At 40.3% G+C, this 26,799-nt stretch overlaps 1 protein-coding gene and 1 pseudogene across 6 annotated transcripts in view; one reads left to right on the forward strand and one right to left on the reverse strand.

The window, feature by feature from the left end:
• Positions 1-1,873: 1,873 nt before the first annotated feature.
• Positions 1,874-26,799, reverse strand: part of NSUN6 (NOP2/Sun RNA methyltransferase 6) — a 74,897-nt gene continuing 49,971 nt past the window's right edge. For all 5 annotated transcript variants that reach the window (XM_082452898.1, XM_082452896.1, XM_082452899.1 and 2 more), the window contains 3 exons: positions 14,644-14,792; positions 4,161-4,286; positions 1,874-2,484 (listed from right to left, as the gene is read on the reverse strand). In XM_082452898.1, coding sequence (XP_082309024.1) covers positions 2,272-2,484; positions 4,161-4,286; positions 14,644-14,792 — 488 coding nt within the window. In that variant the 3' untranslated portion in view covers positions 1,874-2,271. The remainder of the gene's footprint in view (positions 2,485-4,160; positions 4,287-14,643; positions 14,793-26,799) is intronic.
• On the forward strand, positions 19,108-25,065 carry LOC309656424 (mortality factor 4-like protein 1 pseudogene; annotated as a pseudogene). Its single transcript has one exon. The product of its transcript is annotated as a mortality factor 4-like protein 1 pseudogene (transcript).

Below are 26,799 nucleotides of genomic sequence, written 5' to 3' on the forward strand. Positions count from 1 at the left end.
TTCTGATGACAAATGTAACTCCTCGCCCTTTGCTCAGTGACACGATGCTGCTAGCCCTGGATAATCTCACTAACACGTCAAGAGTCATGCTGTTGGAGAAAACAGGCAATCAGAGGGCTCTGGGTCAGTTGTTGAATCGTGTTATATTTTTAACTATTTGTACTTTACTGTTTAAAATGTGATACACGGTTTTGAAGTAAAACGTACTCACTGTTGAATTAAAATGCTTCTGTTTCACAGATATAACTATGGTAACATTAAATATGTTAAAAGAGAATATATTCATTCTCTTCCACATTTCCCTGATTTTTGTCCTTTTATCATATTTTTTCTTAAATGTCTGTGTTCCTTAAGATTGAATGTGTTTTATTTTCCAATTTGTTTTATTTTTTTGAAAGAAAGAAACCCACTGAAAAATGTCTATGTTAAAGAAACGAATTTTAGCAATATTTTTTATTTGTCCTGTTTTCAATATGCAAATTATTTTTCTTCTGTTTTGCCTGTATTGCTTGTATTTTGATATTTGTTGGTACTAATCAAAACTTCACACATTTGCTACTAGGCTCCTTCCCTACCATTTCCATCCCAGCCTAGCACCTAAGGCTCTGCAGAGAGCATAAGAAGGGATGGATTTTTTGTATTTTTCGAAAACGTATTGAAAGTTCGAGGAAGTAGGCTGAGCCCTAGAAGCAGAAGTACCACAGGTGAACAGTGTTTCTCTTTAGGCAGATGACATCTACTGGATATCAGGCAGAATGAGGGATGGAAAGCAGTCAGTCACGTGTTTGAATCTTAGGGAGCTTGACGGGGTTTTTCCCTCGTTCAGTAAGCGTGTAACAATGATCTGCTCTGAAGCTGTACAGAAAGCACAGTCCTGCCTCTGGAATGTTCCCAAGCCTGGGGGCAGCGGTCCAGGGCATGCCTCGTACACTACAGTGATGTGTCAAATGCCGTGACAGGAGGAGACAGAGGTACGAGGGGTGTAGAGAGAGACATGCCCGACCAGCCCCAGAGAAGGGTGTGCAAGAGAGGCTTCCTCAGAGGAGAGGCCTCTGAAGATCTCACCTGATCCGAGGTGAGATGAGCATTCTTCACGGATCCAAGGAAGTTGCAAGAAATTCCTAACGGAGACCGAGACCTATGAAGGAAAAAAAAACCGTTAGGCAACTGCCCGAGGCTCAGGAATGTTGAGGTGATTTGAATTAACAAAAGAGATGTATTTAACACGACATGAGATAGCTTTTAAACTATGGCTGGGTATTTTAATATATTTTATCTAAAAAGCAGGTAGGATGAAAAGCAAGCCTACAGTTACAATTCATTTTAAAAAGGCCATCCACTTATACTGGCCACCATGGGTGATGTTTGGTCACTTGTGCAGTCTGGGCGATTTCAGGTTTGATGGTGAAGTGGTCTTGTTTCATTGTGATGTAGTCACAGCTGCTTGGCCTGGGGAAGGTGTAGTGGAGTCGCTTCTGTTCAGAGGGAGAACACCAAGGCTTGGCTGAGAGCGGCCACTTCCCAGCTCTCACAAGATGGCTTTCTCACCAATCACATCTCGAAGAACTTGCATGTATTCCGTTAGATGATAAAAGGTACCCGAACTGTGCGACAGTCTCATTTTTAATCTACAGAATTCTAAAAAAATTCATTTTAGTTTTTAGTTTAAAATATGACAGAAGAAAAAAAAGTCAACATAGTGAAGGGAGACTGTCATTGGGAGTAGTCCAGAATTCATTTGAAAGAGGGTTGATTTACCAAATAGTAAACAGAAAAAGTCACGTAAAATCCCCAGCTCTGTTCCTGGCACTTGATAAATAAGTTACAGTTCCCACACCCTGAATTCTGAAGGAACTCAATAACGGAAAACATGTTTTATAACCAAATTAAATACTGCTAATTTTATTCCTTTTGTTAAATCCACTGATTTTAACATTAAAAATGACTTGCATTCTTTACGAATTAAAACAAAGACCCCAAATGAAAATATGTTCCAGACATCTTCAGGCATCTCCTTTTCTTTATACTCTGCTAAATCCATAAAGGAAAAGTATTTTAAACACACAAGATATAGTCTCAAAGTGCCCCCTCTCCACCCCCTGGCTACCTCCTCTGTGAAGTACAGTCTCTTGATTCCCAGTGGGACAGCCGGCAGCCTCTTCTGTTTCCTCAGCAACCACGGCATCAATCATGTGGCCTGACAACAGTTTTTGGTTTAAAAAAAAAAAACATGTAAAACGTTTGGAACTTTCATCTCTAAGGATCCTTCTCCTAGGTGCTTTTGCATTTTATAAATTTTGCAATGAAAAAGCCTATACAATCCTTATTTGCGAGCCAAATCGTGTCTTCTATCCTGGCGTCTCTGAGAGAACCAGTGTCACTGTCCTGTGACGGCACCACGCAGGGATCGAATCGCTGCAGCCGTTTCAGTTGTTCAGATGACAGGCCGGCTCCCAGCATCCCTTCTCCTCCAACCTGAGGGTCCTGCTTGGAGAGACAAATAAACACAGACAAACATCCTCACGTCGGGAAGTGTGCCTGTGTACCATTTACGTAAAAGGACAAACTGAGCTGTACCTACCACCAATTCCAGAAACAGAAAAATGGGTAAATACCTTTTATTTTTGTGAAATGGACACGCTGCTTTTCCGGGTAGTAGAGTGGGAGGGTGGTAACATGCAGCCACTTGATGACTGAGTCCCTAGGGTGGCCCTTACGCTTATCAAGGCCCACGACATGCAGAAGAGACCTGGGCTCCACACTTCGAAGCACGTGGATTCACATCACAGCTCTGCCACAGCTTAGCTGTGTGGCTTTAGGAAAGTAACTTACCTTACCTGCTTCCTCATCTACGAAACAGGTGAAATACTCTGATCTGAGGCTTAAGTAAGTAAGGTGGTATCGGGCCTGGCACAGAGTGGGCACTTAGCAAGTGGAACATTATTATCAGTTACAGCAGGAGATGAAAACCAAGCTTTATTTGTCAGACTCCCCAAAACTGACAGAAGCTTCTTGGGCATCTGAAGATGCCTCTCTCTGGCCCATACCTATTGGATGATAAAAGTCCTCTTTTTTTGTTGTTGTTTTTAAATGTACTAGGACATTAAAGGAGATGAGAAAACTAAAGCTGCCTCGATTAGTTTAGAGGAATACAGAATCATAAGGAACTGAGTGACCCGTGCAAACCACTACTACAAACGATGCATAAGCCTAACTTAAGTCACCGCTTCACAAATGTTTGTGTTACTGAAGATATATTTTCTTAGGTTTGTATCTGAAAACCTACTGTTTATTAACCCATGTGTGTGGGGGGGGAGTTCCATCTCTTTTAGGTATATACTGAGTGTATATGTATATACACACACATCAAATTCAAGTGAATTCTCAAGTCTTCTTTTCATCTACAATGCACTTATCTTAATTTCTGAGTCTAGAAACCATCTCTGGATTGCCTTCTGTTTATATATTCCAATTACTTACTAGAATTCTGTACTGGAAAAACTGACATTAGATGTTCAGTTTATCTGAATGAATGTGAGCATTACCACAGATTTAAACCTAATCTCAAACATCACGGGCTAAAAAATCTAGTCATAAATATAGTTTTAATAAAAACCAGAACAGAAAGACAGTGGTAGGTAAAATAAAGTACAAGAAACCTTTTTAAATGGTCCCTATCTTATATAAGAATCCAGAAGGAAGCAATAATCCTGAACCATTTTCCCCCCTTGGCTAGTCTTTTGATAACCCAGTTATTAAAGCCTCTTTGGGCTTTGGTGTGATATGAGAAAACTGCTCAACATTTGCCCTATCAGAAAAATTACAGGACTGAGGGGTGGAGGAAGGGTTTTAGAAACAAAATTCTGAGTAACATGAACAAGAGCCACAAGTCAAATAAACATGTAACAAAAATCCCCCTGAGCTCTGTGGCATTTTAACACAACTGTAGAGAGTGAAAGCCTGGAAAAACTGGGTCAGGATGTGAAAATCCTCTAGGGGCCTGTCTGGAACAGCTCTCGTTAGAGAAACCCTGTGTACCACAAGATTTGTTTCAGAAGTTTTACTTGACACGTCTCTTCGTATCACTCTCTGTGTTTATCAACATGCTTAAGTTCCCACGACTTACTGGATCACCCAGAGACAATGGCAATGGCCCTCACCTGGTGCTGAAGCTGAAGGTGAGGAAACGTCTCGAGGGCCCAGGCGACCTGTTCTTCGTTTTCTGCTAGGGTGACAGTGCACGTGCTATACACCAGCACACCCCCCGGCTTCAGCAGCTCAGCTGCCTAAAGACAGGTGTGATCGAATGATGAGTATCGCAAGAGCAAGTGAACATTTTAAATATAATGTATGTAAACAAATATATACACGAAATACATCTATAAGTGAAACGATTCTCACAGAACACCTACTGCACGCTCGCAGAAGACCTCAGACTTCTGGAAGGGCCAGAAAACCTCCACATAACCAGGCAGGACAAAAGAAAAAAGAAAAAAAAAGAGAGACAGAAAGGAATCAGGACTGGACCTGCGCCCCTGGGAGGGAGCTGTGCAGAAGGAAAGTTTCCTGCACCCTGGGAAGTCCCCTTATCGGCGGGAGGACCAACCTGGATGGAAGCGGAGCTTTGGAGCCCCGGAGATGAACACAGCAACCAGCCTGCAGAAGGCAAAATGGACAGTGACCTGCACAGGCGGTCTGTCCCGCTGCCCTGCGCTCCCCAGCCTGAGACACTCAGCTGCCGGTATGGGGAGGCGGGGCACTGGGTGCTGAAGCTTGGGCTTCAGAAACAGTCCCAGGGAGAGGACCGGGGTTGGCTGTGTGAAGACACCTTGAAGAGGCTGCAGAATAGCAACTGAGGCTGCACTCAGAAGAAGCCTGGGCCCATGAGAGACGGCAAGCCACCACTGTTGGGTGGGGCACACGAGGAGAGGGGTGGGAAAACCACAGGAGCGTCTTTCCCTACACGCGCTCCGAGGCAACAGGACACGGCCTACACAAGCTCCGGGGGCGGGCACGAGCCGCCACTGCCATCATGGGCTCCAGAGGCAGGCACAGGCCACTACCACCACTAAGAGACCCGCGAGTGGGCTCCCGTCGCCACCCCCGCTATCCCCGGGAGCACGCGGGCCGCTGCTACCACTGGGAGACATGGGAGAGGGTGCCAACGGCTGCCCCAGCCGTACCGGGAGCGCGCACAGGCCACCGCACCCGCACACCCCGTATCAAGTGGGTAACGGCCAGCGCACACCCACTGTGTGTGCAAGAGGCAGCAAGCATCCGGACCAAAAGCAGCCCTCGATTCCAGACAAGATGGCGGAGCAGAAGGACCTGAGCTCACCTCCTCTCACGGAAACTCCAAAAGCACACCTAAATGCTGAACAACCATCAACAAAACAAATCGGAACCTACCAAAAAAGACAGTTTGTTACAATATATCCACAGACAAAAAGCCGCAATGAGATAGTAGGAGGGACGCTTTCACGATAAAAGCAAATCCCATACCCGCCGGGTGGGCAACCCACAAAGTGGAAAATAAATACAGCGCAAGGTTCTCCCACAAGAGTTAAAGTTCTGGGCCCCTGGTCAGGCTCCCCAGCCTGAGGGTCTGGCATCGAGAGGAGGAACCTCCAGAGCATTTGGCTTTGAAGACCAGCAGGGCTTAAGTGCAGGACCTCCACAGGAAGAGGGGAAACAAAGACTCCAGTCTTGGAGAGCGCACACAAGATTTCACATGCACTGGGACCAAGCGCAAAGCAGTGACTCCGTAGAAACCTGGGCTAGACCTACCTGTGGGTTTTGGAGGGTCTCCTGGGGAGGCAGGGGTTGACTGTGGCTCACTAATGGGAGCAAGGTCACTGGTGGCAGAGGTCCCAGGGAATACTGATTGGCCTGAGTTCTCCAGGAGGTTGCCACGTTGGCACCAACACCAAGCCCTAACAGCCTACAGGCTCCAGTGCTAGAACACCTCAGACCATACAACCAGTGGGATAGGAACACAGCCCCAACCATCAGCAGACAGGCTGCCTAAAGCCATACTGAGTTCACAGCCACATCTAAACACACCACTTGACATGAACCTGCCCACCAGAGGGATGAGACCCAGCTCCATCCACCAGTGGGCAGGCACCTCCCACCAGGAAGCCTGCACAAGCCCCAGGACCAACCTCACCCACCAGGGGGCAGAAACCAGGAACAAGAGGAGCTACAGTCCTGCAGCCTGAGAAACGGAGACCACAAACACATACAGTTAGACAAAATGAGATGGCAGAGAAATATGTTCCAGAAGAAGGAACAAGATAAAAACCAAAAAGAAAAACTAAGTGAAGTGGAGACAGGCAATCTACCTGAGAAAGAATTTACAGTAACAGTAGTAGAGATGATCCGAGATATCAGAAAAAGAATGGAGGTACAGACCAAGAAGACATGTTTAACAAAGAGCTAGAAGATTTAAAGAACAAACAGAGATGAACAATACAATAACTGCAATGAAAAATACACTAGAAGGAATCAATAACAGAATAAATGAGGCAGAAGAACAAATAAGTGAGCTGGAAGACAGTGGTAGAAATCACTGCCACAGAACAGAATAAAGAAAAAAGAATGAAAGGAAATGAGGACAATTTCAGAGACTTCTGGGACAACATTAAATGAACCAACATTCACATTATAGGGGTCCGAGAAGGAGAAGAGAGAGGGAAAGGGTCTGAGAAAATATTTGAAGAGATTATAGCAAAAACTTCCCTAACGTGAGAAAGGAAACACTCACTCAAGTCCAAGAAGTGCTGAGAGTCCCATACAAGATTAACCGAAGGAGGAACATGCCAAGACACACATTAATCAAACTGACAAAAACTAAAGACAAAGAAAAAATATTAAAAGGAACAAATAACATAAAAAGAAATCCCCATAAGGTTATCAGCAGATTTTTCAGTAGAAACTCTGCAAGTCAGAAGGGAGAGGCACAATATATTTAAAGTGATGAAAGGGGAAAACCTACTACAAGAATACTTTGCTCAGCAATGCCCTCATTCAGATACAACATTCAGATTTGATGGAAAAATCAAAAGCTTCAGAGACAAGCAAAAGCTTAAAGAATTCAGCACCACCAGACCAGCTTTACAACAAATGCTACAGGAAATTCTCTAAACAGAAAAGAAAAGGCCACAAGTAGAAATAAGAAAATTACAAATGGAAAAGCTCACTGGTAAAGGCAAACATAAAGTAATGGTAGGAAATCATCCACACACAAATATGATATCCAAACCAGCAATCATGAGGAGAGTAGAAATGCAGGATACTGGAAATGTACTGGAAATTAAGAGACCAGCAACTTAAAACAAGCTTGTATATATATAAACTGCTGTATCAGAACCTCACGGGAACCACAAACCAAAAATCTACAATAGACACACACAAAAAAGAAAAAGCAATCCAAACACAACACTAAAGATAGCCATCAAATCACAAGAGAACAAAAGAGGAAGGGAAGAAAAAGACCTACAAAAACAAATCCAAAACTATTTACAAAAATGGCAATAAGAACACAATATTGATAATTACCTTAATTGTAAATGGATTAAAAACTCCAACCAAAAGACACAGACTGGCTGAATGGATACAAAAACAAGACCGATATATATGCTGTCTACAAGACAACCACCTCAGATCTAAGGACATGTACAGACTGAAAGTGAGGGGATGGAAAAAGGTATTCCATGTAAATGGAAATCAAAAGAAAGCTGGAGTAGCAATACTCATAACAGACAAAATAGACTTTAAAATAAAGACTGTTACAAGAGACAAAGAAGGACACTACACATAATGATCAAGGGATCAATCCAAGAAGAGGATATAACAACTGTAAATATATATGCATCCAACATAGGAGCACCTCAGTATATAAGGCAAATGCTAACAGCCATAAAAGGACAAATCGACAATAACACAATAATAGTGGGGGGCTTTAACACCCCACATTCATCAACAGACAGATCATCCAGAAAGAAAATCAATAAAGAAACACAGGCCTTAAATGACACACTAGACAAGATGAACTTAATTCACATATGTGTAGAACATTCTATCCGAAAGCAGAATACACATTCTTCTCAAGTGCACGTGGAACATTCTCCAGGATAGATCATATCTTGGGTCACAAATCAAGCCTCGGTAAATTTAAGAAAGTTGAAATCATATCAAGCATGTTGTCCGACGACAATGCTATGAGATTAGAAATCAATTACAGGGAAAAAACTGTAATAAACATGAACACATGGAAGCTAAACAATATGTTACTAAAAAATCAATGGGTCACAGAAGAAATCAAAGAGGAAATCAAAAGCTATCTGGAGACAAATGACAATGAAAACATGACGATCCACAACCTATGGGGTGCAGCAAAAGCAGTTTTAAGAGGGAAGTTTACAGCAATACAATCTTACCTCAGGAAGCAAGAAAATCTCAAATCAACAACCTAACTTTACACCAGCAACCACAGAAAGAAAAAACAAAACCCAACATTAGCAGAAGGAAAGAAAACATAAAGATCAGAGCAGAAATAAATGAAATAGAGATGAAGAAAACAATAGAAAAGATCAATGAAACTAAAAGCTGGTTCTTTGAAAAGATAAAATTGATAACCCTTTAGCCAGACTCATCAAGAAAAAGAGGGAGAGGGCTCAAGTTAATAAAATTAAAAATGAAAAGGGAGAAGTTACAATGGACACCACAGAAATACAAAGAGTCATAAGAGACTACTATGAACACATATATGCCAATAAAATGGACAACCTAGAAGAAATGGACAAATTCTTAGAAAGGTACAATTTCCCAAGACTGAACCAGGAAGAAATAGAAAATATGAACAGACCAATCACAAGTACTGAAATTAAAACTGTGATTAAAAATCTTCCAACAAACAAAAGTCCAGGATCAGATGGCTTCACTGGTGAACCTTATCAAACGTTTACAGGAGAGTTAACACCTATCCTTCTGAAACTCTTCCAAAAAACTACAGAGGAAGAAACACTCCCAAACTCATTCTATGAGGCCACCATCACCCTGACACCAAAATTTGTATGGAGACACAAATGACCCCGAATAGCAGAAGCAATCTTGAGAAAGAAAAATGGAGCTGGAGGAATCAATCAGAGACCCAGACTTCAGAATACAATACAAAGCTACAGTCATCAAAACAGTATGGTACTGGCACAAAACCAGACTCATAGATCAATGGAAGAGGATAGAAAGCCCAGAAATAAACCCCACACCTATGGAAAATTAATCTATGACAAAGGAGGCAAGAATATACTGTGGAGAAAAGACTGTCTCTTCAATAGTGGTGCTGGGAAAACTGGACAGCTACATGTAAAAGAACGAAATTAGAACATTCTCTAACACCATACACAAAAATAAACTCAAAATGGATCAAAGACCTAAATGTAAGGCCAGACACTATAAAACTCTTAGAGGAAAACATAGGCAGAACACTGTTTGATATAAATCACAGCAATATCTTTGTGGACCCACCTCCTACAGTAATGAAAATAAAAACAAAAATAAAAAAATGGGACCTAATTAAACTTAAAAGCTTTTGCACAGCAAAGGAAACCATCAAAAAATCGAAAAGACGACCCACAAAATGGGAGAAAATATTTGCAAACAAAGTGACCGACAGGGGATTAATCTCCAAAATATACAAACAGCTCGTGCAGCTCTATGTCAAAAAACCAAACAACCCAATCAAAAAATGGGCAGAAGATCTAAACAGACACTTCTCCAAAGAAGACATACAGATGGCCAAAAAGCACATGAAAAGATGCTCAACTTCACTAATTATCAGAGAAATGTAAATCAAAACTACAATGAGGTACCACCTCACACCAGGCAGAATGGCCATCATCAAAAAGCCTACAAACAATAAATGCTGGCGAGGGTGTGGAGAAAAGGGAACCCTCTTGCACTGTTGGTGGGAATGTAAATTGATACAGCCACTATGGAGAACAGTATGGAGGTTCCTTAAAAAACTAAAAATAGAGTTGCCATATGATCCAGCAATCCAATTCCTGGGCATATATCTGGACAAAACCATAATTAGAAAAGATAGACGCACCCCAATGTTCACTGCAGCACTATTTACAATAGCCAGGACATGAAAAAAACCTAAATGTCTATCAACAGATGAATGGATAAAGAAGATGTGGTGCATATATACAATGGAATATTACTCAGCCATAAAAAAATGAAAAAATGCCATTTGCAGCAACATGGATGGACCTAGAGATTATCATACTAAGTGAAATAAGCCAAAGACAAAAATCATGATACCACTTATATGTGGAATCTAAAAAAGTGATACAAATGAACTTATTTACAAAACAGAAACAGACTCACAGACATAGAAAACAAACTTATGGTTACCAAAGGGGAAAGGTGGCAGGGAGGGATAAACTAGGAGTTTGGAATTAACATATACACACTACCATATATATAAATAGATAATCAACAAGGACCTACTGTATAGCACAGGGAACGCTACTCAATATTCTGTAATAACCTATATATGGGAAAAGAATCTGAAGAAGAATGGATATATATGTATATGTATAAATGAATCACTTTGCTGCACACTTGAAACTAACACAACACTGTAAATCAACTATACTCGAATATAATATAAAAATTAAAAAAAAAAAAGATACACGCACCCCAGTGTTCATAGCAGCACTATTTACAATAGCCAAGACATGGAAGCAACCTAAATGTCCATCAACAGAGGAATGGATAAAGAAGATGTGGTATATATGTACAACGGAATATTACTCGGCCATAAAAAAACAATGAAATAATGCCATTTGCAGCAACATGGATGGACCTAGAGACTATCATACTAGGTGAACTCAAGTCAGACAGAGAAAGACAAATATCACATATCACTTATATGTGGAAGCTAAAAAAATGATACAAATGAACTTATTTACAAAACGGAAATAGACTCACAGACATAGAAAACAAAGTTATAGTTATCAAAGGGGATAACAGTATGGGGGAGAGATAAACTAGGAGTTTGGGATTAACACATATACACTACTATGCATAAAACAGATAACCAACAAGGACCTACTGTATAGCACAGGGAACTCTATTCAGTATTCTGTTATAACCTATATAGGAAAAGAATCTGAAAAAGAATGGATATATGTATAACTGAATCACTTTGCTGTATACCTAAAACTAACACAACACTGTAAATCAACTATACTCCAAAAATATTTATTTAAAAAAAAAGACTCACGGGTAGGATTTTTAAAAGGAGAAAAGGACCATGATTCCTTTATATTATTTATGGTTTATTTTTTAAATGGGAAGGGTAAGTCAGGCTTGTTGTAACACACAACATTTATAAATATGTACAAAATAAAGATGTATAAAGAAAAAATATAAACATATATGATACCTTTTTCAAGTGTCTGGGATAAATACGTGATGGTCTGTATGACCAGGACTCCCTCTTTAATTAGAGTGTTCCAGGCCAGATGCACTTCATTATCTTGGAGCTGTTTTAGTCCATCTGGACCAAGACTTTCCCAAATATGACCATTCAGTTTCACAGCTTTAGATATCATTTTTATGCTGAAAACTCACCAATTTACATTTTTAGGTGAGACTCCTTTTTGAATTCTGTACCCATATGTTCAACTGCATTCTCAATATTTTTACCCTCAGATGTGACACGTCCCAAACTGAACTCCTACCTTCTTCCTCTGAAACCTCCTGGAGCCGGACTCCCGTCCTCCCCGGGGACACAGGCCCCAACCTCAGATTATCCTTTATGCCTCCTGCTCTCACGATCCCCAGTCATCAAGCAAATGCCATCGGCTCTACCTTCAAAATATATCCAGAAGTTGGCTACTTCTCACCAACTTCCACTGCTATCATTCTGCTCCAAGTTTCATGATTTTTCGCCTGGATTATTCAAACAGTTTCCTACCTGCTTCATTCCCTGCCCTCCTACCATCTATTCTCAACACAGCAGCCAGATCGGTGCTTTTAAGACTGTCTCTTCTCAGCTCAAAACCCTTCCATGCTGAGTTCCCTGGGGGCCTAGTGGTTAGGATCCCAGGCTTTCACTGCCACGGCCCAGGTTCAATCCCTGGCCAGGGAATGGAGATCCCACAACCCACATGGCACAGCCAAAAAACAAAACAAAACTAAACAACCCTTCCAATGTTCCCGTCATCCCTTGGAGTCAAAGCCCACATCCTCAGAGTGGCCTTCGAGGCCCTGCGTACAGCAGACCCCTCGCGGCCTTCCCTTCTCGTGCGCCTGGCTTGCCCTGCTTGAGCACCACCTGCCTCTGCTGTTCTGGAACGTGCATGGCACACACCGACCTCAGGACCTCTGCACCAGCCCGAAAGCTCTGCTCCGTCCCTGCAGTGCTCGCTCCCTCCTCAACATCCTCTTATCTTTGTTTCTACTTCGGCGTCTCAGCAGCACCCTCCCTGCCCAGCCACGTACAATTTTCAACTGTTCCGATCAGGCGCTCCCATCCCCCTTCCTCTCTAAAGTTTGCTTCATTGGGTCACTGCCTTGGAATACAAGAAATCTCTAACTCAACTAGCTGTTTATTTTCCTCCCCAGTTAGAACAGAAACCCCGTGTAAAAAGTCAGGGGTTGACTAGCATGTCATCGGCACCTAGAGTTGTGTATTACATATAGGAGGTGCCCAATGAGTATCTGTCCAGGAAATAAGGTGTAATATGAAAATGAACTTGTCCCAAATAACTAAAGTTTCTCTTTTCAAAGCCCCAGATTTTTTTAAAATGTTAATGAAAATCTTTTAAAAAAAAAAAAAAAAAAAAGCATATACTATGCTTTCCTAACCACAGTACACTGATCAAAATTTAAACTTTGTACTGGGTGCCAGCTGCTGTTCTAAGCACATGACACGGCTCTTCTCAACAAATCTTATAACCGCCATGAGAACGGTAGCCCCATCAGGGGGAGTTACCCTACCCACTTCTCCCATATGGGAACCCAGGTACCTAGAGTAACTTATGTGGAGGCACCGTGTCCACGGTCTCAACTCCTACCCTCACCCAACGGCACACTCACTAGATTCTACACTCTCTCTTGCACACGGTCAGCTGCTCCTTGTCACTGAGACCAACACATCTCCTCCCAAGTAGCCTCTTAAAAATGTCTTTTTGCTATGAGCTAAAAAGAACAAAGAGCCAGGTCTCTTAAAACAGGGTCCTAATTTTACCCTCACATCAAACTGGGTTGCAGCTATAAGCAAAGCTTCTTTTTTTTTGCTGCTTGCTGTTTTAACTTCCAGGATGTGTTCTCTGAAGACCATATACAATAAAAGTTTAAACAATCCACTCTTAGTGCCACTTTTGTGTAGGAAAGGAGACACCAGGAGTGCTGAAAAGAAATGTACTTAAAGACGGCTTCAGAGACGGAATCATCAGAGCATATCCACTGTTGCTGCAGCCTGTGTATTTATAATTAGAGAACTCAGAGGAAATGGTGGGATCATCTCTGATCAAATGCTGTCTACATCCTATGAAATCATGTTGGCAAGACTAACAGAAATTCTCACATGTTCTATCTGGGCTTCTTCTGCAACATACTGTAGACCAGTTAGATTTGCTACATTTTTATGGTCCTTCTATATCTGACACTGGATGCTGTCACTTCCCAATCTTATGAATGTGTTTGCCTCTATTGGATTTCCCACTTTTAATTCATTAAGATGATCCAAGAACCCAATAAAAAAGTAATTTATTTTATACCCAAATGTTTTACATCAATTAGTAACTATGTTAACAACCCCCCCCTTTTTTTGGCCACGCTGTGTGGCATGCAGGATCTTAGTTCCCCGACCAGGGATCAAACCCGGGCCCCCTGCAGCAGTGGAAGCACGGAGTCCTAACCACTGGACCGCCAGGGAAGTCCCAACAACGCTCTATTTTTAAAACAGAGCAGAATGTTTGAAATTCCTTAAATGTCTCAGAGAAGAAATTCTACTATTGCCTGAGATGAAACAGTGAGTCAACATAAAGGAAAACCAGGTCTCTGGTGTTGTGTGTGTGTGGTACAACGTATATAAAATTTACCATTTTAACCATTTTTAAGTGTACAATTCAATGGCATTAAGTACACTCACACTGTTTACAACCATCACCATTATCCCATCTCCCGAACTTTTTCATCATCCCAAACTGAAACTCTGGACCCCCTGAAACAGGGACTCCCCATTCATTCTGCTGTTCCTCCAGCCTCTGGTGACCTCTATTCTACTTTCCGTCTCCATGAATTTGCCTATTCTTGATACTCACATAAACAGAATCACACACCATTTGGTCCTTTTGTGTCTGGCTTATATAACGTAGCATAATGTGTTCAAACTTCATCCATGTTGTAGCGTGTATCAGAATCGCATTCCTTTTTAAGGCTGGGCAATATTCTGTTGTGTGGACGTACCACATTTTACTTCTCCCTTCATCTGCTGATGGACACCTGGGCTTTTTCCACATTTCGGTTACTGTGAATAATGCTGCTATGAATTCTGCTCTCAGTCTTTAAAAGATCAAACTAGTAAAGGTCACCTTTCTCCCAGAGCAAAAGATCATCACATACCACAGTGAAGAGTTTTCTCTGTAATGGTTGATACGATGTCACTTCCTTCAAAGTCCAAGTACAAGCCATGTTTGGTCTCTGTCCCATTCCACTGCAGGGAGCATCCAGAAGAACTCGGTCAAAAGATTCTGGTAAGAACGGAGGTTCTCCTATAAAGAGAATTTTAAACATTATTTGCTCTCTGCCCTCTTAGCACAGAAAACTCCTGAAACAGATGCAATTATCGGAATTTAACATCATAATCTAGAATAGAAAGTAATGCGTAACAATTCCTCCATTCCATCAGGTAGCTGGTTAAGCTAACTGACTTACAGGTAAAAGAGGTTAAAGATGTGATTATTATAGGATTAACTGATGTAGCGCAAGCCAAGGCCTAATCAAACAAGACCGGTACCCCCAATGTCAGAAGCCACACTTCATCAGAGCTAGGACATGAAATTAACTCTAGTCATTCTAAGAGCTGGTATTTTTCTTAGGAAATCTTACTGCAGACAGCCCCAGAAAAAGAGACTACCTTTTAGGCGCTAGGCAAACATCCTGGTTCTCTGGTTCCTCGGCCTCCCTGCTTCTGTGGCCATCAGCAAGGCTATGCTCTAGAACGAGTCCACATAGCCCCGAATCCAATCTTCCACAGGTTTCCCTCTGCATTTGCTTACATAACTTTCTCCACTCCAGCTTCTCATCTACTTAGGGTTACTGGAGAAAATCATGAAACCAAGCAGGTCTGCTCATATATTTATGGTATCTAACTGTAGGCAAGATATTACTGCAGACTGCTTTCCTACAGTGCCCACAGCAGCGTTCTGGGTCTCACCCCAAGATAACCTGCTTTCCTGACTGCAGAACTGTGAGACACAAGCTCTTATCAATTTAACTCATCTCCATCCACAACCATCCTTGCTTTCTTATCGACTGTCTCCAAAGAAATATCTTTTCAAAGTAAGCAATTATTTTTAAGGTTTTTAATAAATACTGATAAAATCCTGTAGAAAGACTATAATGCAATTTATACTTCCAGTGTCATGAGTGTACTTTCCCCAAAATCCTCATCAAAGTTAATAATTATGTTATTGACCATTTGTATTTTTTTGTTTAGATGGTCACATCATCTTTGTTGGTTTTCTACTGAGACTTGTCTTTTTTGTATTGATTAGAAGAGCTCTTTGTACATCAAAAATTGTAATCTCACCTTTCTTAACTATTTTACAAATATTTCCCACTATTTGCCATCTGCCACAGTTTTTTTTTTACATACATAAATGTTGAGTATTAAATTTATCTTTTTTCTTTTGAGTTCTAGCTTGGCTTTCATGCTTTAAAATCTTCCCCAATATGAAGTCAAATAAATGTTCATCTATACCTGCTTCTAGTTACTTTCCGTTTAATTCTTGACAGTAAACTTTAATCCATCCTAAAGTTACTTTTGTGTATAAACCTTTCCGCCAACCCTCCAAACAAAAAAATCATCTTAGAGCTATTTATTAATTTACTTTTCCCTCTAGGTTTGCAATGCTAATTTTATCATATATGAAATTTTAGTATACATTTGAACCTATTTCAAGGACTATCTGTTCTGCTCCAAATATGCTAGTTACTAAGCTATATTCTTCTGAGCTCCAAGTTTACCCGCCTCTACTCTGCTGTGTGATGCTGAGGCGGGAACTCTGTGAACTACAATTCTCCTCTGCCTGTTGGCTTCAAGATTCACCAACAGGAGGCAGAGAAGCGTTGGGGGTGGGAAGAGGATGAAAGATAAAAGGGGTAGAGAACAGGACTTGATCCTTCCTGATGCCTTGTTGTTTCTGTCAAAACAATCCCAGTAACAGCCCTTCGCCTGGACAGGTACAGTTTCCAGCTTCTTCCCTTAAGTATCAGTCTGAAGTGGACAGAGCCCCTCTCTCAAGCTGTAAGTCCCAGCTCACTGCAGTCCCCTGCTCTGGACCCTGAGTAGCACAGCAGCTAGGTAAAACCCCCTTCCTTAGAGCTCTGAATCCCAGCTCCAGGGAGCCTTGCCCCTAAACTTCTGGAGAGCCCAGAAATAAATCCGCACACTTATAGTCAATTAATCTATGACAAGGGAAGCAAAAGTACACAGTGGGGGAAAAGACAGTCTTCAATAAGAGATCTGGGGAAAACTGGACAACTATACGCAAAAGAATGAAGTTAGAACATTTTCTCACACCATATATAAAAATAAAATCAAAATGGACAAAAGTCCTAAATGTAAGACCAGAAACCATACACCAACTAGAAGAAAACACAGGCAGCACACTCCTTTACAGAAGTCTCAGCAATTCTGTTTCACCTCAGGCAAGGAAAACAAAAACAAAAATAAACAACTGGCACCTAATCAAACCTAAAAGCTTTTGCACAGTGAAAGAAACCACCAACAAAACCAAAAGACAATCTATAGAATGGTAGCAAATGATCTGCCTGATAAGGGTTAATATCCAAAGTATATAATGAACTCACAAAACTCAGTATCAAAAAAACAAAACCACCCGATTAAAAAATGGGCAGAGAACCTGAACAGGCATTTTTCCAAAGGAGACATATAGATGGCCAACAGGCACATGAAAAGATGCCCAACAGCACTAATCATCAGGGAAATGCAAATCAAAACCACAGGTCATCAAAAAGACAAGAGATAATAGGCGTTGATGAGGATGTGGAGAAAAGGGAACCCTCTTGCACTGCTGGTGGGAATGTAAACTGGTGCAACCACCATGGAAAACAGTATGGAAGTTCCTCATAAAATTAAAAACAGAACTACTACTAATGAAAAGAACAAAGAGGCAGAAGACCAACCAGGAAACAGAACACTTCAACATTATAAACCAACTAGACCCAACAGAAAACACTATGTAACAGCAGAATGCATATTCCTCTCCAGTGCATGTGGAGACAAACCATATGCAAGGCCATAAGACAAAGCTGAGTAAATCTGAAAAAGGTTAAACTCATACAATGTTTCTTCTCCCACCAAAATGGAATGAAAACAGAAGTTAGTAATAGAAAGAAATCTGGAAAATTTCAAGTATGTGGAAATTTAAAAACATGCTCCTAAATAACCGTGGGTCAAAGAAATCACAGGTAAATCCTAAAATGCTGTCACGTGAACGAAAACAAAACACAATGTACCAAATCTTATGGGAAGTAGTGAAATAGTGCTTAGAGGGACATTTACAGCTGTAAATACGTACATTAAAAAGAAAAGTCTCAGGGTTTCCCTGGTGGCACAGTGGTTAAGAATCCACCTGCCAATGCAGGGGACATGGGTTCGAGTCCTGGTCCAGCAAGATCCTGCATGCCATGGAGCAACTAAGCCTGTGCGCCACAGCTACTGAGCCTGCGCTCTAGAACCCGTGCGCTGCAATTACTGAGCCCATGTGCCACAACCACTGAAGCCCACATGCCTAGAGCCCGTGCTCCGCAACAAGAGAAGCCACCGCAATGAGAAGCCTGCGCACCGCAATGGAGAGTAGCCCCCGCTCGCCGCAACTAGAGAAAGTCTGCGCAGAGACGAAGACCCAACACAGCCAAAAATAAATAGATAAATATATTAAAAAAAAGAAAAGTCTCAAAGTAATAACCTAGGCTTCCATTCTTAAGACACTGAAAAAAGATGAGCAAACTAAAAATGAAGCAGGGGAAGAAAATAATAAAAATCAGAGCAGAGAGGCTCCCCCGACGCCAGGGCTGCAGTCGCTTCAGCTTGGCCTGAGGCTCTCAGGGGTAAAAGGGGCTCCAGAGGTGTGTCTCCAACCCCAGTGCCAACCACCCCACACCGCAATCGTTGTGGGGAAGAGAATAGAGGAGTGAAGAAGGGTGCATTTTCCCTCTCACCTCAAAGCTCAGCTAGGGAAACCATGTAGCCCTGACCAGTGGGCTCAAGGCCCTACTGGAAACTGGTTCTCAGCTTGAGAGATGAGGAAACAAGAACCAGTAACAAGCACATTTTTTTTTTCAATTTTTGAGGGGTGTTGAGACAAGATGGCAGAATAGATCTTTAGCCAGACTCACCAAGAAAAAAGGGAGAGGGCTCAGATCAATAAACTTAGAAATGAAAAAGGAGAAGTTGCAATGGACACCACAGAAATATAAAGAATCATAAGAGACTACTACAATCAACTATATGCCAATAAAATGGATAAACTAGAAAAAGATGGACAAACTCTTAGAAAAACACAATCTCCCAAGACTGAACCAGGAAGAAATAGAAAATATGAACGGACCAATCACAAGTACTGAAATTGAAACTGTGATTGAAACCTCCCAACAAACAAAAGTCAAGGGGCTTCCCTGGTGGCGCAATGGTTGACAATCTGCCTGCCAATGCAGGGGACATGGGCTCGAGCCCTGGTGCAGGAAGATCCCACATGCCGCGGAGCAACTAAGCCCATGTACCACAACTACTAAGCCTGCGCTCTAGAGCCTGCGAGCCACAACTACTGAGCCCGTGTGCTGCAACTATTGAAGCCCGCTCGCTGCAACTAAAGAAAGCCTGCGCACAGCAACGCAGACCCAATGCAGCCAAAAATAAATAAATAGATAAATAAATAAATAAATCTATTTATTTATTTAAAAAAAAAAAAAGTAGAGGACCAGATGGATTCACAGGCAAATTCTATCAAACATTTACAGAAGAGTTAACACCTATCCTTCTGGAACTATGGCAAAAAACTGCAGAGGAAGGAACACTCCCAAGCTCATTCTATGAAGCCACCATCACCCTGATACTAAAACCAAACAAATATACCACCAAAAAAAAAATTACAGACCAATATCACTGATGAACATAGATGCAAAAATCCTCAACAAAGATACTAGGAAACCAAATCCAACAATACATTAAAAGGATCACACACCATGATCAAATGGGATTTATCCCAGGGATGCAAGGATTCTTCAACATCTGTAAATCAATCAGTGTGATACACCACATTAACAAAGTGAAAAATAAAAACCATATGATCATCTCAATAGATGCAGAAAAAGCTTTTGACAAAATTCAACACCAATTTATGATGAAAACTCTCCAGAAAGTGGGCATAGAGGGAACTCACTTCAACATAATAAAGGCCGTGTATGACAAATTCACAGCAAACATCACTCTCAATGGTGAAAAGCTGAAAGCATTTCCTCTAAGATCAGGAACAAGACAAGGATGTTCACTCTCACCACTTTTATTGAGCATAGTTTTGGAAGTCCTAGCCACAGCAATCAGAGAAGAAAAAGAAATAAAAGGCATCCAAATTGGAAAAGAAGAAGTAAAACTGTCACTGTTTGCAGATGACATGATACTATACATAGAAAATCCTAAAGATACTACCAGAAAACTACTAGAGCTCATTAATGAATTCGGTAAAGCTGCAGAAGACAAAATTAAAACATAGAATCTGTTGCATTTCTATACACTAACAATGAAAGTCCAGAAACAGAAATTAAAGAAACAATCCCATTTACCATCGCATCAAAAAGAATAAATACCTACGGATAAACCTACCTAAGGAGACAAAGACCTGTACTCTGAAAACTATGAAAAACTGATGAAAGAAATCGAAGATGACACAGAGGAAAGATATACCATATTCCTGGGTTGGAAGAATCAATATTGTCAGAATGACTATACAACCCAAGGCAATCTAGAGATTCAATGCAATCCCTATCCAATTACCAATGGCATTTTTCACAGAACTAAAACAAAAAAATTTTAAATTTCTATGGAGACACAAAAAACTCTAATAACCAAAGCAATCTTGAGAAAGAAAAACAAAGCTGGAAGAATCAGGCTCCCTGACTTCACACTATACTACAAAGCTACAGTAATCAAAACAGTATGGAACTGGCACAAAAACAGAAATACAGATCAACAGAACAAGACAAAGTCCAGAAATAAACCCATGCACCTATGATCAATTAATCTACGACAAAGGAGGCAAGACTATACAATGGAGAAAAGACAGCGTCTTCAATAAATGGTGCTGGGAAAACTGGACAGCTACATGTAAAAAATGAAATTAGAACATTTTCTAACACCATGCACAAAAATAAACTCAAAATGAGTTAAAGACCTAAATGTAAGACTGGATACTATAAAACTCTTGGAGGCAAACATAGTAAGAATATTCTTTGACATAAACTGAAGCAGTATCTTTTTTGATCCGTCTCCTAGAGTAACAGAAATAAAAACAAAAACAAACAAATGGGACCTAATTAAACTCAAAAGCTTCTGCACAGCAAAGGAAACCATCAACAAAACGAAAAGATAACCCACAGAATGGGAGAAAATATTTGTAAATGATGTGACCGACAGGGATTAATCTCCAAAATATACAAACAGCTCATGCAGCTCTATGTCAAAAAAACAAACAACCCAATCAAAACATGGGCAGAAGATCTCAATAGACATTTCTCCAAAGACATACAGATGGCCAAAAAGCACGTGAAAAGATGCTCAACATCAGTAATTATCAGAGAAATGCAAATCAAAACTACAATGAGTTATCACCTCACACCAGTCAGAATGGCCATGATCAAAGTCTACAAACAGGGACTTCCCTGGTGGCACAGTGGTTAAGACTCCATGCTCCCAATGCAGGGGGCCCGGGTTGGATCCCAGGTGAGGGAACTAGATCCCACATGCATGTCGCAACTAAGAGTTCGCATGCCACAACTAAGGAGCCCACCTGCCACAACTAAGACCCGGCAAAACCAAATAAATAAATAAAAATTTTTTTTTGAAGTCTACAAACAAATGCCAGAGAGGGTGTGGAGCAAAGGGAACCCTCCTACACTGTTGGTGGGAAGTAAATTGGTACAACCACTATGGAGAACAGTATGGAGGTGCCTTAAAAAACTAAAAAGAGAACTACCATACGACCCAGCAATCCCAATACTGGACATATATCCAGACAAAAACATGGTTCAAAAGGGTACATGCACCCCAGTGTTCACTGCAGCACTGTTTACAATCGCCAAGACATGGAAGCAAACTAAATGTTCATCGACAGAAGAATGGATAAAGATGATGTGGTAGGGCCCAGGATGTAGAGTTGGCAGTGCCTGACGGCGCGTCTGACACAGAGTTGGGTGGGGTCGAGAGTAGGGGGCAGCGGTCGGGGATGGCAGGAGAAAGAGGAGGCAGCAGCGATCACTTATAAATGGCACTGAAGCAGGACCCAAAGCCTCAATTCCAGGAGGGTGAGAAAGTGCTGTGCTTCCATGGACCTCTTCTTTATGGAGCAAAGTGTGTAAAGGTGGCCGTAAAGGATAAACAAGTGTAATACTTTATACATTACAGTGGTTGGAATAAAAATTGAGATGAATGGGTTCCAGAAAGCAGAGCACTCAAATACGTGGACACCAATCTACACCAAACAACGAGAACTTCAAAAAGCCAATCAGGAGCAGTATGCAGAGGGGAAGATGAGAGGGGCTGCCCCTGGAAAGAAGACTTCTGGTCTGCAACAGAAAAATGCTGAAGTGAAAACAAAAAAGAACAAACAGAAAACACCTGGAAATGGAGATAGTGGCAGTACCAGTGAGCCACCTCAGCCTCCTACAAGAAAAGGCCCCAAGTAGATCCTATGGTTGACAACGAGGAAACATTCACAAACCGAGTTGAAGTTACAGTAAAGATTCCTGAAGAACTAAAACTGAGGCTTGTTGATGACTGGGACTTAATTACCCGGCAAAAACAGCTCTTTTATCTTCCTGCCAAGAAGAATGTGGATTCCATTCTAGCGGACTACGCAAATCACAAGAAATCTCAAGGAAACACAGATAACAAGGAGTATGCGGTCAATGAAGCTGTGGCAGGGATAAAGGAATACTTCAATGTAATGCTGGGCACTCAGCTGCTCTGCAAATATGAGAGACCACAGCATGCTGAAATCCTCGCAGATCACCCTGATGACGCCCATGTCCCACGTGCACGGAGCGCCACATCTACTGAGATTATCTGTACAAACTGGAGCAATGTTGGCCCACACACCTCTGGATGAGAAGAGCCTTGCTGTATTACTGAATTATCTTCATGATTTCCTAAAACACCTGGCAAAGAACTCTGCAACTCTGCTTAGTGCCAGCGATTAACGAAGTGGCTCCCCCTGAGTACCATCGGAAAGCTGTGTGAGGTGCTTATACTCACTTACGTTTGGACGTCTGTAAACGCATTTTTGTTTCTTAGTCCTTCTCTTGTACAAATGAGGTACTTTGGAAATGTCAGTGTATAATAGAATTGATGTTTGTTTTCTCTTTGATATTTAAACAGAGAAAATGAAAGGAATTACAGCTCCTTTTTTCTTTTCTTTCATTTCAAAGTTGCTACCAGTGTATTCAATGATGGACAACAGAAAGACATACTGTATTTTATTGCTTAGTTGACAAAGCTGCGTTTGAATGCTGGTGGCTCTATTCCTTTGCCACCACACACTTTTATAATGTGTTAATGCTGTGTGACAAAACGCCCTGATTCCTAGTGCCAAAGGTTCAATTCAGTGTGTATAACTGAACACACTCATCCATTTGTGCTCCCCCCTTTTTTTTTATGGTGCTTAAAGAGCCCATCCTTTGCAAGTCATCCATGTTGTTCCTTAGGCATTTTATCTTTGCTCAGATTGTTGAAGAATGGTGGCTTGTTTCATGGCTTCTGTATTTGTGTCTAATGCAGGTTTTAACATGATAGGCACAATGCATTGTGTAGCTACAGTTTTCTGGAAAAGTCAATCTTTTAGAAATTGTTTTTCAGATCCTCAATAAATTTTTTCTTTAAATTAAAAAAAAAAGAAGAAGATGTGGTACATATATACACTGGACTATTACTCAGCCATTAAAAAGAATGAAATAATGCCATTTGCAGCAACATGGATGGACCTGGATATTATCATACTAAGTGAGGTACATCAGACAGAGAAAGACAAATATATGATATCACTTATATGTGGAATCTTAAAAAAAAAATACAAATGAAGTTGTTCACAGAACAGAAGCAGACTCACAGACTTCGAAAACAAACTTACAGTTACCAAAGGGGAAAGGTGGGGGGACGGATAGATTGGGAGTTTGGGATTGACATATACACACTACTGTATTTAAAATAGATAACCAACAAGGTCCTACTGTATAGCACTGGGAACTCTGCTCAATATTCTGTAATAACCTAAATGGGAAGAGAATTTGAAAAGAATAGATATATGTGTATGTATAACTGAATCACTCTGCTGTACACCTGAAACTAACACAGCATTGTAAATCAACTATAGTCCAATATAAAATTAAAATTTTTAAATAAAACAAAAAAATTAGAGCAGAAATTAATGAAACAGAGTAAAGAAAAACAAGAATCAACAAAACTGAAAATGGTTCTTTGGAAAAAATCAACAACATTGACAAAACTTTAATTAGACTGACCAAAAGACTCAAAATACTAAAATCAGTAATTAATGGGGGATATTGCTACTGATCTTACAGAAAGAAAAGGGATTATAAAGGAATACTATAAACTGTATAGATAAATGAAATGGACAAATTACTAAAAAGATACAAACTATCAAAATTGATACAAGAAGAAAGAGAAAATCTGAATAAACCTATAGTAAGTAAAGAGACTGAATCAGTAACTTTTTTAAATCCCACAAAGAAAAACCCAGGCCCAGCTGACTTCACTGATGAATCCACCAAACTTTTAAATAACACCAAGTCTTCACAAATTCTTTCAGAAACATAAGTGAAAAGAATAATTTCCAACTCAGTCTATGAGACCAGTCTTACTCTGAAACCAAAACCCGACAAAGATATCACAAGAATGAAAACCACAGACCAGTATCTCTTACAAATATGGAACAAATATCCTCAATAAAATACAAGCAAACGTAATCCACCAATAGATGAAAAAGATTATACACTATGACCAAGTGGGATTTATCTCAGGAATGCAAGGTGGATTCCAAATCTGAAAATTAACTGAATAAAGGTCAAAAACCACATGATCATCTGAATAAGACAGAAGAAGCACTTGGCAAAATCCAACACCATTTCATGATCTAAAATATCCAACAAACTAGAAATAATCATGTAATTTCTCAACCTGATAAAGGCTATCTATGACAAACCTACAGTTCTAAGTCACTTGAAAAAAGACTAATCAGGAACATCAGACATGGATGTTCTCTGTTACCACTTCTATTCAACACTGTACTAAGGTTCTAGCAAGGGCAATGAGGCAACAGAATGAAACAAAAGGCATCCAGGTTAGCAAAGAAGAAACTGACCTATCTCTATTTGCAGATGAAAATTTACTACAAAGCTATTGTAATTAAGGCAGTGTTATCAGCTTAAGGACAGAAATATCAATCAATGCAAGAGAACGGAGAGTTCAGAAATGAACCCTTACATTGCCGGTCAACTGATTTTTGAAAAGTGTACCAAGACAATTCAATGGAGCAAAATAGTCTTTTCAACAAACCATGCTGGGGCAACTGGATATCTTCATGAAAAAGAATAAAGTTGGATTCTTTTCTCACACCATATACAAAAATTAATTCAATACAAATTCTACATCTATATGTAAGAGGTCATACTACAAAACTCTTAGAATCTGACACCAAAAGTACAAGCAATAAAAGATAAAATAGATAAAACGGACATCCTTGAAAACCTTTGTGCTTCAAATGACATCATCAAGAAAGTAAATGGACAACTGACAAAATGGTATAAAATATTTGTAAATTATATATCTAATAAGGGACTTACAGCTAGAATATATAAAGAACTCTTACAACCTGATATTAAAAACACAACCCAATTAAAATATGGGCAAAGGATCTGAATGGACAAGTAGATGTAAAATGGTCAATAAACACATGAAAAGATGATTAACATTATTAGCCATCTGGGAAATCTGCTTCTAGTAAATAAAAATGAAAACCACAATGAGATCCCACTTCACACTTACCAAGATAGCAATAACCAAAAAGACAGATATTAAGTGCTGGTGAGGATATGGAGAAATATGAACCCTCAGTACATTGCTAGTGGATTGAAAAAGGCTGCAAACTGCTTTGTAAAACAGTCTGACAATTCTGTTAAAGGTTAAACAGAGGGTTACGATGTGATCCAGCAATCCAAATTCTTGGTATATACTCAAGAGATAAAACACACTAAAACTTATACACAAATGTTCATAGCAACATTATTCATAATAGACAAAAAAGGGAAAGAACCCAAATGTCCATCAACTGATGAATGAATAAATAAAATGTGGTATTATCCATACACTAGAACATTACTCATCCTTGAATATGAAGAAAAAAATATTTTTTCTCCCATTTAACAAATGATATAGTTTGACATAATTTAAAATTACGAAAGAAAAAGAGTAATTTTTCAAAAACGTTAAATATGACAAACGTTTGCCTCAGCATCAAAAATAAAAACTGCCAAGGACTGATGTTTTGGAGTACTTACATTAGGTACTAGAAAACAACTTGTTTCCTTTTGAGGGACAAGACTGGATTCAGGCTGCCCCGTATAAGTACTAAAACATTACAGGCGTGGCTAACCTCTATTCCTAATAAATAAAAGCCCAACTGAACATATAGCTCATTCTACTCTCTCTTCTTAGATTTTCTGTAGTATTGAAATCACCTTAGAATGCTATATAAGAATTTTAATCATATTTACTGCAGTCTATAGAACTGGTGAAAATCACCTTGATGTAAATTTGCAGAATCATTACTACTTTTACACCCTTGCATTTTCAAGTCAGTATTCCTTATCCTTCCTGTGTTCAGCTAACAATCCATTATGCATATAAAAATGTATAACCAAAAATAAAAATAATCTGGGACTTCCCTGGTGGTCCAGCAGTTAAGACTCCATGCTCCCAAGGCAGGGGGCCTGAGTTCGAACCCTGGTCAGGGAACTAGATCCCACATGTCTCAACTAAGATCCCGCATGCCACAACCAAAGATCCCACACACCGCAACTAAAGATCCTGTGTGCCGCAACTAAAGACCCGGTGCAGCCAAATAAGTAAATTTTTTTTTTTAATAAAAATAGTTTACAGTTGTGAAAGCAATTATACTTCCCAAAGATGGCTGCCACAATATCGTCCATTCCATACATCCTTACAATTTGACACTGACACTCATC

The sequence above is a fragment of the Balaenoptera physalus genome (assembly GCF_965194825.1).
Source record: "Balaenoptera physalus genome assembly, chromosome: 2".
In the NCBI taxonomy this organism is placed as follows: Eukaryota; Metazoa; Chordata; class Mammalia; order Artiodactyla; family Balaenopteridae; genus Balaenoptera; species Balaenoptera physalus.